The 13,937-nt window shown below is 39.9% G+C and overlaps 1 protein-coding gene across 1 annotated transcript in view; it reads right to left on the bottom strand.

Annotated features, from left to right (window-relative positions):
• Nucleotides 1–13,937, bottom strand: part of IQGAP2 (IQ motif containing GTPase activating protein 2) — a 265,815-nt gene that overhangs the window by 25,572 nt on the left and 226,306 nt on the right. The window contains exons 22-28 of the mRNA XM_054578505.1: nucleotides 11,592–11,741; nucleotides 8,328–8,491; nucleotides 6,207–6,431; nucleotides 4,564–4,704; nucleotides 4,127–4,211; nucleotides 3,514–3,746; nucleotides 1,139–1,271 (exon numbers count right to left, since the gene is read on the bottom strand). Coding sequence (XP_054434480.1) covers nucleotides 1,139–1,271; nucleotides 3,514–3,746; nucleotides 4,127–4,211; nucleotides 4,564–4,704; nucleotides 6,207–6,431; nucleotides 8,328–8,491; nucleotides 11,592–11,741 — 1,131 coding nt within the window. The remainder of the gene's footprint in view (nucleotides 1–1,138; nucleotides 1,272–3,513; nucleotides 3,747–4,126; nucleotides 4,212–4,563; nucleotides 4,705–6,206; nucleotides 6,432–8,327; nucleotides 8,492–11,591; nucleotides 11,742–13,937) is intronic.

Raw genomic sequence — 13,937 nt, 5'->3', positions numbered from 1 at the left:
ACTCTGAGAGGGGAAAATCAAAAGTAGGTCCAATCTTTCTTTCAAACCTGTAGTCAAGTTTTAGTTTCTTAGAAGAGCTTACTAATAAAGACTGAAAATTTGAGCACCAATGTAGCCACTTGTTAGTATGTCTCGTTTAATGGAAGCCAGGGTAGGACTTCCAAGAAGTGTGTATTTGTTTATTTTTCCTCCTAGCTGTGTGTTGCATGTGCATCCTCAAACACGGATTCTTGACTTTTAGTGTGTATCTGAATTGCCTTGGATCTTATTAGGATGCTGGTTCTGACTTGAAAGTCTGGGGTACATTGCAAATATACCTCCAGGACTTGGCTTGGAGTGGTAAGGTCCAAAACTATTCTCAAAAAGGTTACCTTTTAAGAACCTAGATTGTTCAGGAAATAAGATTCACCTGGTCTTAAAATAAAGTGAAACAAAGTCCCAACCCCCACCAAACCCTCTCAATGTTTAGCCTCTCTTTTACTTTAAAATGACTGAAAAGCCACCTAAGGCTTTAATGCCAAGCAAACTGCCTTGCCCCCACCATACACACTAATGGCTGATGGCGGTGATGTTTGCACGAGAACCAGAGACGTTATTATGATACAGCACAGACTGAAACTGCTGTTTTGAGAAAATGAGGGTTTTCAGAACAACAGAAGTGATTCTTTGTAGGCGGCTTTTGTTGAGTGGGGGTGTCTTCTCTTCCCTAATCTTGAACAGTCTGCTTGGTTTTGTTTTCTGTCCAAATATTAGAGTAAACATTCTTATTTCCCCAGGAAATTACTGGAAAAGCCGAGAGAATTCCTGAAAGGGAGAGAGACAGTGTATGGGAGTTCAGGCTGAGTGGCCGTGGTGGGTACGGAAATGCCAGGGCCTGTCCCCGCTAAGGCTTAAACTGCACGTTCACAGTCTGACTGTAAATAGATCATGGAAAGAGTAAACTTTCCTAGTCTGGGAAGCAGAGTTTTACTAATGCATAAGAGTCAGGGGATAATTAATCCAAGGTTTCTTAGAATGACTTATGTGAGTACTGGCACATGCTTAAAAGTAAACCCTGTAGAGAAACTAAGCATTTTAAGAACGAGACATCTGTCTGAACTATGGTCCATTGCTAAGAGCCTTTTCTAACCCCACTTACTGAATGTGTGCTGATGATTTCTTCAATTGAAATATAAATCACTGGTTTGCTGACTGTCACCACATCTGTGTATTTATCCATATTAAACTTTTCTTCTGGCTCGGGGACATCACACGCTTCTTTGAAATATTTCCTAACAACAACAAAAAAAGTTGTAAGATAGTCAAATTCCATGAGTTAAACAGCTTCATAAATTGTGAGGAAATCTGGAATGATGATGGCCAGTTCTTTGTTCTTTGTTTGAAACCCTAGGAGCAGTTGTCACAACATCTGCCAGGCTGGCGACTGCGAAAGCTGAGTCCATGTTTCTGGATGTTGAACCCAGCTCCTCACAAAGGAATGGAGACAGCAGTAAGAGCCCTGTTAGTGACTCAATATAATAAAATGATGGGCAGGTCATTTAAAGAATATATTATTTTTAAAAAATATTTTATTTACTTATTTTAGAGGGGAAGGGAGGGAGAAAGAGAAATATGTGTGTGGTTGCCTCTCAGGTGCCCCCCTACTGGGAACCTGGCCTGCAACCCAGACAAGTGCCCTGACTGGGAATCGAACCAGTGACCCTTTGCTTCACAGGCCAACACTCAATCCATATCAGCCAGGGCAAGAATATATTATTTTTAAATGGCCCCTGAAATTTAAACAAAAATGTCAAGGCTGATATTCCTTGATCTAAGAATCAAGACTTTCTAGAGAAAACAATGCCCCCTCCCCCCAAAAAAGATTAATCAAATTTGCTACTTTAAGTGGCACAATTCAACACACTAAGAACCCTTCAGAGCTTCTGTTACCAACCTGACAAAAATTTGAGTTAAGCTTATTCTACTCTTAGTTGATCCAAACAACAGTTATACCTGATGGAAGTACTATTAAGCATAGACACACAGGTGTGTACAATGCCCCAGTCCTCCAGAAGCAAGACTAAAATGGCTGCTATTTCAAGCTATAGCAAGGTGAGACAGAGAGATTGAGAAAGCCAGGTGGGTTGAGATCATGGTTTAAGAATGACCTTTTGCCCAGTTAGAGTAGGTATTCTGTTCTATAAAGTTGTAAATGTTTCATGTGCCTCACACCATCCCTGGTATATCTCCTCAGGGTACCCAAGGCTTATACACAAGAAATGACCGCAAGCTTCCCACCCCAAGGCTGGGGGAGGTAATGGCAGGCAGCCATGTGGGAATGGAGTAGGAGCATGTTTCCATGTGAAAACTGGTCTTCTGTACTTTCTCAGCTATAATTTTTCATGGTTGCTGAGGTGCTCAAATATTAGTGGAAGAGAGAAAAAAAGATGGATTTAAGAGGAGGTGAGGGGAGGCTTTTGGTTCTTTTTAAATGAGGGAGAGTTGGGAACACAGATGGTTGATAGGAATAATCCGAGAAAAAAAGAAGTAAAGGGAGTCTATAATAGCCAGTAAGGGTTTGCAGGGAAATGGATATTAGTTTTTCAGTCAGTGAGAAGACCTAAAATTAGCAGCTTGAGGAAATCAAAACTTCCTGTGGTAAGAGGATTTGGGGGATTTTTTGTTTTTCAAAAGAGACCATAAATCACAAATAGAGATTAATAATCACAAACTCTCCTTGTCAGTAGGTAAATCAGTAATCTAGAATACAACTGAGGAACGAGAAATTAACATTTTCCAAGTAAGGAGTGAAAGAGGCCACATTTATGTTATACTTCTATGACCTACTGACTGAATGGCAGACAAGAGAAAAAATGAAGGCCAAGGGGAATGTGCTTCCTCAGAGAAGAGCTCCAGGGTGAGGACACCTTCCTGCTAGACTCACTCCTTTCATGTTGTTGTGGAATAATTAGTGATTGCTTTGAAAGTCAATAGACTTAAGTCTTACATGATTAATTAGGAAAGGTTTAAGAATGGAACAGAACATATCACACACATATTCCTCAACAAATATAAAAGCCAGATCTTCCCAACCTTTCAAAAGCAACTACTCAGTTTCCTCCTTACTGTTTGATATAGACAGGCAAGTTTCTCCTTGTTGAACAAATTCTTAAAAACAAACGAAACCCTTTTCTTAAGTTCAAAAAAGCAAAAATCAGCTATCTTGATTTTTTATTCTAAGTACTGTAAGCCTGCAGCATACTACCAAGAGTAAATATTTCATTTCGTCGACAGCAGAAATAACGCATATGGGGATGATTCAATGTAACAGGGAATCCGGGGATGGGATGGGGAGCACCAGATAGAAATGACCCAGCCTTCTTGTCCCTCCATCCACACCCCCGCTCCCAGTGTTCACTCATAGAAGAAGCATATGCAGCCATCAAAGGCTCCTGTCCCCCAACTCCAGCTCTGAATGCAGAACACACATTGGAGAAACTTGCAAGTTTCTCCAAAAGTAATGACCCCTCTCACCTGAACTTCTGATATGTGTCTGATAAATAATTGTTTGTAGATGCAAGATGCTCGTTCTCTCCTTCGAACAGCTTGTTGGAGGCTGCATGCTGAAGGACCTTGGCCACCGTACCCAAGTTTCTCCTCTGGTCAGAATTTATCTGACCGCCAGCTGTCATGTCGATGATATCAAAGCCATCTGGAGCTACGATAGCTGGGTTCATGTACCGATAGTACAGGAGGTTCCCAACAATCTGGAGTGATGTAGAAGACTATTTTTAAGAGAGAACACTCGAGGATTTGGGATTTTTCCTAAAGTAGTTGCAGGTAGTGAATATAATCACATACTACTAATACAATCACACATTACTAATATAGTCAACAAAATTATTTTTTGGTGAAAAATATGCTATTTCCCCCTGCTAAATGCTCTAATATAAAGAATCTCAATAATGTGTAAGATCTCCAAATTAACCTCAGCATAATCAATAATCTTGATAGCTATTAGAAATAGATCTGTAGCTTATTATAAATAGTCATAGGAGGTGAAAAAATCTTACAAAATGGGGTGTTCGGTCATTTTGTATCATATCCCCAAGAGGAAGCTATGGTGAGATTACCCTTGAAAATCTACCTTTAATAGCTCATCTTCTGTTGCATCGGGAAATTTCTCATGGATCGAATTCTTCAGTACTTTGGCTATATACCTCAATCCATAACTACATGTAAAACAGATGACAAAAGAAAATAATGGAAAAAAGCTAAGTAATAAAGGAATAGACATCAATTGTTCTAGTCAACTAAAGCTGAGCAATTTCCTAAAAATTAAACATAAAATGAGATGGTAACAGAATCTTGGGACTTCCGTGGATGATCGTAACTGGGTACTGGTTTGTATTGTCTCCCTCTTTGGAGAATAGTTATGAATTCAAAATGCAAGTGTAGGCAAATGTTTAAAATAGTACAACAAACACAATATGAGAGAAAATTCCTATCTTCACTACCGGTATTTACGTATTATTTCAAGAACTTTCAGCAAAGAATGCTGAAGTTGCTATGTATAGCACTTACGGCAGCAGGTCAAGGGAGGAGATGATGGAGTTCAGGACTTTGTCGGTGACCCTTCGCAGGCTCTCATTGGATGCCTCCAATTTACTTTTCACTTCTGGGTATGTTAGCGCTTGTTCTGCAGTCACATCATAGGGCAGATTGCTGAAAACACAACAAGGGCTTTCAATTTTATAGGGCTTAGGTACATGCATTTCTATCCTTGCCATGTTGATCCTATAGTCAACTTTTGTGTAGTGAACTGGACTTTGCCTGTCAACTCCGGAGACAAGAAGTTTCCTAAGTGAGGGGAGGCCTCGCATGCCCAGACGGTCCTCTGCCACTAATGGAGCAGGGGACTCCAGGCTCTCCCCCAGAGCTCTTCTGGCAAAGTGACTGGCAGGCCCAGGTAATGCAGACTAAGCTAACTTCCTTCCTCTCCCTGCCCCCTTTTAAAAAATTATAAAAAGCATTATGCTCTTTACAGTAAAAATTGCACATAAGCCAACAAGAAAAAAATGCCAATTTGTAGACAACCACTTTTCATATCTTAGTCCATAGCTTTCTGGGTCCTCCTTCTAGGCATGTATGTATATGGGCCTCGTACACTCATGGGTATAATGCAGTTCATGTATAGACACACCCCATACATGGCCTGCCTGTGAGTGTGCATGTTTGCACAAGCATTTCTTTTTAAAGAAAATGGGTTACAGTACTAACTGCAACTGAAACTAAATTGTGAACATTTTTCAATACATATATTTCTATATCAAGGTTTTAAATAGTTACTTACTACTCCATTATGTGCTTCACAAACATTTATCTAACAAATCCCCCAGAGCTAAATATTTGACTGTGCCCAACTTTTGCTGTTTCAGTGTTGTGACAACCAGGAAGGTCTCTGTGCATATCGGAATGATTTCACAAGGCATCCTTCAGCAGGAAATAAAAAGCTAGGATTGCTCCGATATACAAGTCACTACCTAAAACAAGCCAATCCCACCTGGCTTGTTGATGCTTGCAGTTAAAGTTACTCACTTCGTAAATATAAAAAAGTATGCATATCCAGTGAAGAGATAGTATGTCCCATTTCTAGGTCTAGTTTAGAATTAGAAACACAAAGAATAACCAAGGGAGAGAATTATAGAAGCTGTGGCTTTGGAGATCAACTGGTACTGAAATTTGACAGCATCATATACTATCAAGATGAACGGTAGTACACGAATGTGACTTGCATGGTATGTTCAAGCAGGAATTTTCAGCTGCAAGAATATTTAAAACATGCAAAGCCTGACTATTTAGTCAGGGGCACTGACCACTTTTCCCTTAGACTGTCAAATAAAAAAATGATAACAGCCAACAGAGCAATAGCCATCTGGTGTGAATGAATCAAAATTAAACATGTTTTTTGTCAAATCAGCAAAAGATGTGTTTTTGGTATGACACAGAATTTTAGTAATTAACTTATATATGCCATGAGGTGAAAAGGTTGAGCATCCCTGTTTTAAAGGGAAGTAACATCTTGGATTGAAATGGAATACACAGTAAATTTTGTTCTTTTAACAGAGTTTGACAGAGTTTTATATATATATATATATATATATGTTACACAGGTAAAAATGATCATAAACCATGATTGAAAAGCAACTTTATACTGGCTTTGTTACCTGGCTTCTCCAGTCTGTGTTTCTAGTTGGTTCACCCAAGCCTTGTACACCTCTACAGGGTTTGTGTTGATGACCAGGGACTTGTCATCAATGATCTCTTTCACCACTGGGGCCAGGAGCTGGCGCAGTGTGTTCTGTCCACGGGCACCTCTGTTGAAGCTGACAACCATCTTGATGACTGTAGGGTTCCCAGTAACGATGTCCTGTACCTGGTCCACCTTCGACCTAAAAAGAAGCCCAAGCCAAAACAAAATGGTTTGCCTCTGCGGATAGTTTTAAACAGTGTATATGCTCTCTGGCAGGCAAGGGTTTTGTGGGGCTATATTTTTCTCCACTGAAGATCAAAGATGGTGTGACTTAAAAGGAAGCTATCATTTGTAAGATGAGTGTTTCTTATTTGAAAAATTTAAGGATTTAAAAGTAGCTTTTCGGCCTTAGTTTAAATCGAGGAGGCAAGATTGAACTGTGAATGGGCCAAGGCTAATAACACTGGGTGACACTGTGTAAGTATTGTGACCCATCTAGTTACCAAATTTCAAAAATAACTTTCTTGAGTGAATGCACTATCTCCATGTCTTCACGTCCCACTCAGATTCCATGCAGTGCGGCTTCCGGCTATGTCATGGGGCTGGGAGCACCCTTCTCAACTGCAGCTGCCAACCCCTTTGCTCTCTCTCTCCTCCCCTTCATCTCTGTGCAGTTTCTTACCTTCCTGCCACTTGGCTACTGTTTCCCTTTTCTGTGTGCTTTCCCTTTAGGGACTGGAAGTGCCATTATCTGAGCTTTGGCTGCCTCCTCTTCCCACCTTTGAATTGTTTTCCTTCACTTTCTACATGCTGTCTCCTCAGATCTTACTCGCATGCACAACTTTGATTACCATCTCTCTGGAACCTGTCCTTTGATCTCCATATCTAATTTCTATCTCTTTTCTGGGAGTTAGTCTTGAATTTCCAGTTTTCTGCTGGGCATTTTCACCCACATGTTCTCCTTAGCGTGTTAAAAAATACAAACTATCTTTTGTCATCACTTTCTTTCATTTCTCTGACGTGTGTATCTCTAATTCATACTGTTCACACATGGTCAGCAGGTCAATCTTCTAAAAACCCAGTGTGGCCATGTCCATATATCCTTCTCAAAAACCTTCAGCTTCCTGGGAAGGAAAAAAGAGCCTCAGCACTTGGGCCTGTGCTCACTGTCTTCCACGATTTGGCTCAACCTATCTTTCCAGCTTCACTTCCCAGTAGTTGCTCATTAAGTCACATCTTGGCTAGACCAATCTTCTTTTTCTCGAACCATGGCCCATGCTATTTCTATCACCACTGGGCCTTATTTTCTGTTTCTATTTCTTTTTATGAAACTAGATATTCTTCAAGGTTTTGGGTCAACTACCTCCTCTTCCATAAAATCTTTATCAGTTGACCTAATCGGAACTTTTCTTACCATTCCTTTGATCTGTTACACTGTGCCCATCACTCATTTAGTTCTTACCTTATTCCTCTCTATAGCATACCGTTTCTCATGAATTCTCTTTGTCATGCTGGTTTATAGACACACTGAGGGCAGAGATGCCTGGCTAATAGGCTGCAGGGACACATAGGAACTAGCCTAGCTTCAGGTATCAAGTGAGAATGGCAGATAAGGCCCATCGAGTTGGCTAAGGGCATTTCTCCCTCTCCCCCGCCCCGCCCCGCATTGATTATAGCTACCTACACCTTTCTTTTTTTATATTAACTGAGTCAAAAAACAACTTAGCAAAAACAAGCTTAAGTTCCGATAAAAGGGGAAGACTATTTAGCAGTGATCCTTATCCTCAACCACTTATGACTTTATTACTCACAGAATTTTAGTTAAATGTTCTTTCTGAGTTTCAAAAAGCTTTTGATTTCCAGTTGTACAGTTGCAAAGTCAAAAGTTAGTTCAGCATTAGGAAAGATAGTTGGGGGAACGTTGTACTTGAGTATATCAATACTGATATAGAAATTTCTCAAAAAATTGATATATTTTAATAGGTATAAATAACTTATAAGGGAATTTTAAATCACTTTTAGTAAATCAGAGAAAGCCACCACTAACAAAAGAATCTGTTCATTGGTATTTTTACATATATGTTTATATACATACTTTACTTCTTCTTCCAGAGCAGTTTTAAAAAGTTTGAGGAGTAGATATTCTTCTCGCTGATTGGAGGCATAATTGTATAGTGTGAAAATAACAGTATCCATAAATTTAGTAGACTTGTTCTGTGGCATCTGGAAAATCAGCTTAGCCAGGTATAAAGGATTGGTCTAAGAGAAAAAAGGAGAGAAGGAAAAAGCCCCCCAAAACTATATGTTAAAATATTATTATATCGGAGATGAGCACGCAGTTCTCTGTCAATGACTTGATATGTATACAGCAAACAGAAGAGTATCTGGTACAAAATAAGACTTTAAAAGACATCAGTTAATCTTAATATTATGCTACAGAAAATTATATTAGACAGTTATAATCAAATTTAAATTTCATATACTGTATGATATATTGAAGCATAATATATTATCGACTTTACACTGTTAAGCATTTTGAGCCACATGTTAATGTTTATTTTCAACACACAGGAGAGAGAGGGGGTGGCTAATAGAATCTGGGATCTGAATGGACTGGAAAGCATGAATCAAGAGCCCAGCTGTCCTAGAAGTGATGAATGAAAAGAAGGGAACATCCCATATTCTGACACTAAAAAGAAAAAGGATATGTTTACATGTGAAGACAGAGGGACGGCTATAATGTTTTACAGGGGGTGAGAACTTAGGAGTGAAGTAGGGAGGCTAAAGACAGAGGTGAAGACCAGGACAGATGATGGAGTAAATGCCAGAAGAAACTGACAAGAAAAAAAAAGAGAACTTAAAAATAGACAAGAATTTTAAAAACATTGAAATGGAGCCCTGAGGGCTCAGCTGAGGACAGAGTCCATGAGATACAGCACCAGTAATAGGGTTTTTCTCTAGTAGCTACACCAACCAGGTGAGAGTGAGCAGAGAAAAAAAAAAATGGTATTTAGGTTATAATGAGATAACTACTTTTTATCTTCCTTCTGATGAGAAAAGAAAATTTGCCATACATGGAAACTAGTTAGTGTTCATCTAATATACAGTTGGCCCTCCATATCTGTATGTTCTTCATCCATGGATTCAACTAACCGCAGATCAAAAATATTTGGAAGAAAGTTACTTTATTGCTGATGTATAATGTATAGTTAGGTTTACAATGGCTGTATCTATTCTGAACAGGTACAGAATTTTTTCTTGTCATTATTCCCTAAACACTATAGCATAACAACTACTTATGTTGCATTAGGTATTATAAATAACCTAGAGAAGATTTAGAATATATGGAAGGATGTACAGAGGTTATATGCAAATACTACCTAATTTTATATAAAGGACTTGAACAGTTATGTATTTCAGTATTCTTGGGAGTCTTGGAACCAAACCACTGTGGACACCAAGGGACAACTCTATTCAAGCAGTTTGGTTTTAGTGTTTTTAAGAAAGTCAAAATTCTAGTTTACTTTACTACTTAGATTTACTTTCAAGTTTACGATGAGTGGCTGAAATTTTATGAATAAGCAGTTCAGGACAAGTTTCTTTATAGCTTCGTAGTGATTCTTTCCTGACACAAAGCACATGGGATTATGAAAGGAAACCTGGTCTAAAGCTAAAGGAGCCCTCTCCTCATCACTTTCAGCTGTCCTAAATCTTTAAATTTAGGCTCATACTGCAGAGACAAGCCCAAAGCAAAAACTATGCTAGTTGATTGGCTACTTTGGCTAAGAATTCTTGCCAAGGCATAGTCCAAAGGAATCCAGACCGTTGCTATTCTATAGTTCCTTCATTGATCTTAGGCTAATGTCTCCAAGGGAGATAGAAGAAAAGGTAAAGGAAAGTACATGATTAGAAGGGACACTTCACTTAGTACAACTGATTGGCCATGTCCTGCGACTATCAGTTTTGATTGTTTGGGGTATAAAACTTGGTGGAATTATTCTAAACATGGTGCCGTGCCTTTTCTCCTTCTCATTAATGAGCCTCCACTTATGTAACCAGGTAAACAATACACAATACAAGTTTAAGGCCAATGACTGTAATTTCACTTTCCATATGACATAAATTCTATCAAAGAAGCTTTATACATTTGGAAGTCTGTGGATGTCAAAAGTGATAAATGTCTATAAGATTACATTTCCAACTGGTGGATAACTACTAACCTAATTTAGGCAGCCCCAAACCCTTCCCTGCCTAGTGTGAGCCCTCTTTCTTTCTGGAAGGGCTGCTAACATTAAGCAGTGGATTCCACGGACAATTCTGTTTTAACATTGTCCCTTCTATGCTGCCACATTGTGGCTCTCTGTGGCACTACACCTGTTTTCCAATCTATTATTCTAAATGGAAGTTCTCAAATCTTCCAGAATTAACACCACTTCTCTCAGTGGGCCTAGCCACACCTCATTTATGGTTTGGCTACCATGCTCTCTGTACACCTAATGTCAGTGACGTCCTCAAGCACAGATTCAGGCATCGCCCTGACAGCAGCTGCCGCCACCCCTCCCCCCGCCGCCACCACCACCTCCCTCCAACAGGGGCACCTGATTCTCCAGGAAGAACTGCTGATGCAGCTCTTGTGGGAAAGTTCTCTTGCTGCAGGGGAGGCTTTCTTTATATCTGTCGCTATCACTTACTCAATTTCCTTTAGGACCTTGTGGAAGTGCAGATAAGCTGAATCAATGGTCAAATAAAACAGTAACTGGTCCACCAGAACCCAACCATAACCAGTTCAGCTTATCAGTTTTCACCCGCACTCTGGAAGCAAAGGAAAATTACTATTCATTTAGATCTCAGGGATGCCAAGAAAATAAATAAAAAGGTACCCTATTTCCCTCATCCAAACTCTCTCACTCTTTCCTCAAAAGAAGGTCATGCTGATTCTGGTCTATTTTTCACACAGTTAATTTTTTCATGGTTAACAGTAATCTGCCTATGCTATTATTAGATTTATTCCATTTCTGCAGATAACTGCAGTATAATATAGTCATTAGGATGATGGGATCTGAGGTCAAACTACTTGGGTCCCCCCAAACCCTCGTTTTACCATTTACTGCTGTGCCTCGGTTTTCTGATACGCAATATGGGAATAACAGTAGTAACTATTTTCTGATGGCTTCCAGGGTTGCAGTAAGAATTAAATGAGATGATGTATGTAAAGAACCTAGGATAGTCCTTGGTACTTAGGTGCTCAGAACATGTAAGCTATTATAGTTTCAGCATGGGGAAAGATCCATTGTAAACCACAAACATGGAACATAGATAGTATTTATTCAAAATGCATTGTGAAATAAATTGTTCTCACCTGTAAAAGATAAAACAGCTGCTGATAGGTTTCTAGTGTTTTTCTCCTCTCCTTACTCAAACTTTTGATTCCCTGGTTGTCAGTGTTATTCAGTATTTGCATTTCTCCACCTTTTTTCTTATTCAGCTTTGTTCTGTGTGAAATTACATCCTGGAAAAAATTTTTTTTTACAGAATTACTACTTTTTACTCTGGTATTCTTTACCTGCTCCTGTGACATACACAGAGACCCATGTACTTGAAAAGATTAATTTCCCACATTTCCCTCATGAAGAAGGGAATAGAGAATGTTACACAAATTAAGAAAACTCAGATTGTAGGTTAATTTTTCTTTTGTAATATTTATTCTCCAAAGCTGTACTTATTTGTTCTTAAGCTGTAATGTAGGCCAAGACAATTCAATAAAGAAAAATTGCTTTTTCAACAAATGATGCTTGTTAAAAAGAAGTCAAACCCCTACGTTACACCACAAGCAAAAACTAACTCAAAGATGATCAAATAACTACATTTCCTTTGGGGTTTCTTTGTAGGGTGTTAAAACTGTTCTAGAATTAGATAGAAGTGATCGTTGCACAATTTTGTGATACTAAACATGTCACTGAATTGTCCATTTTAAAAGAGTGAATTATATCTTTTCAATCTATAAAAGCACTTGCAAAACTATGGAAGGTAGAAATTAATTAGAGAGGAAAGGGAAAGGAATCCTTTCAATATTTAACGTAATTAGTATTTTTCCCCTAATCATGTTCCGTTAACCATCTTGGAAAATGTGTGGCTGAAAACATTGTTAAGTGGCTACCTCAGGCTATTGTGTCCCCTTCAGGAGCTTAAAGGGTCATGAAGAAGAGTAGGTCCTTTTGATAAGGGTCTACCAAACATTTTTACAGAGACCCACAGTAAAAAATACAGCTTACATCTTTTGTTGGTAAACACACACGCCCCTAATCAGTACTTACCCTTACTACTGAGATATGCTTTGACATTTTCAGTTTGCTTTTACTCTATTTAAAGACTGCCAGCGTGGCACACTAACTTATTTCATGACCCACTGATGGCACATGCCCCACGTGAGAGCCACTGCTGTAGAGTGCCTCCTCCGCCATTCAACGCTGGCTCACTGCCCCGCAGAGTAGGTGGCAAGGAAGTTGTTGTTTGTCCTAAAACTTCTTCCATCTGCTTCACTGAGCTCTTAAGCCGACCTAGGCCTGAGGACTGGGCAGCCGGCATCAGGATGCTCGGCCCCTGCTCCGGAGCGGGGCACTCTGGACGTCTCAGGCACCGTGGAGCCTTGCCGCGCGCGCACCGCGGGCGTTCTAGCACCCCCGCCCGTCCGCCCAGGGCCGGCGGAGCCCTGGAGCCATTCTGACCACCACAGCCCTGCCTGCCCCATTGCCAGTTGGGACGGGGTTCTCTGCGGATGAAAACCGCTGTCAGCTTTTGCATCCAGAACAAGCTCTAAACCAGCTTACCTCCTAGTTCCCCATTCTCCCATAGCTGGTGTCCTTACATCGGTAGGAAAAAAAGTTTTTTTCTGAGCTTCAGGAAAGATAGTTCTATGGGGTTACACATCCATTGCCTTCTGGGTTCATGATTTCATTCTGTCATTCTCAGCTTAGAGAGAGACAACCTTAGCCATATACTTCTGGCTCCCTAATTGCTTATATGGGAAAAGAGGGGAATTTGACTTGCATGTCCATAAAACTTTTCAAAAGGCAACATTACCCCCCTCCCTTATTTCACAAATATATAAAATACATGAAAATGAAGGAAGGAAGCACAGTTACCACCAGATGGAGATTAAGGGGAAGTCTAGCAGGTAGCTGCCAATGTCTATCTTTATCAGAAGTCTTAAGACTTAATTAGACTACTGGCTTATGTTGCCATTTAACCTAGGTTTGCCTTCTTCAAATAACTAGTGATGTATAAATCATTCAATTCCCTCAAATATGTGGAATAAATTGATTATCTTGGTTTTAATTATGTATGTCAGAAAAAAAAAGCTTGGTACTTATAACCCTCTCCAGACTACTTTCAAGGAAGGCAGCTTTGGCAACCAGAGACTTTTCATTTGTTTTGTTCCAGACTTCACTTTTAGGATGATGTTTTTTGATATATATGGAAGAGAAGAGAGGGCCGGGGTGGTAGCAAGCTCTGGGGCGGGACTAAATTCCTTTCTGTGAGAAATAAATTTGGTGAAGACAGGACAGAGAGAGTCATGGAGGAAGGGAGACAAGAGACAAATGCTGAGCCCTGGAGCGGAGGGCGGCGCGAGGGCTCCGGGCTGTGCAGACGGAGCAGAGTCTGTGTGCGGGAGACCAGGCGCAGAGGGGAGGCCGCAGGCCCTTCT

The sequence above is a fragment of the Pteronotus mesoamericanus genome, unplaced genomic scaffold (assembly GCF_021234165.1).
Source record: "Pteronotus mesoamericanus isolate MK-2021 breed Mesoamerican mustached bat unplaced genomic scaffold, CSHL_Meso_final contig_50, whole genome shotgun sequence".
Taxonomy (NCBI): Eukaryota; Metazoa; Chordata; class Mammalia; order Chiroptera; family Mormoopidae; genus Pteronotus; species Pteronotus mesoamericanus.
Note: the sequence above shows the minus strand (reverse complement) of the source record. Positions and strands in the feature narration are given on the sequence as shown.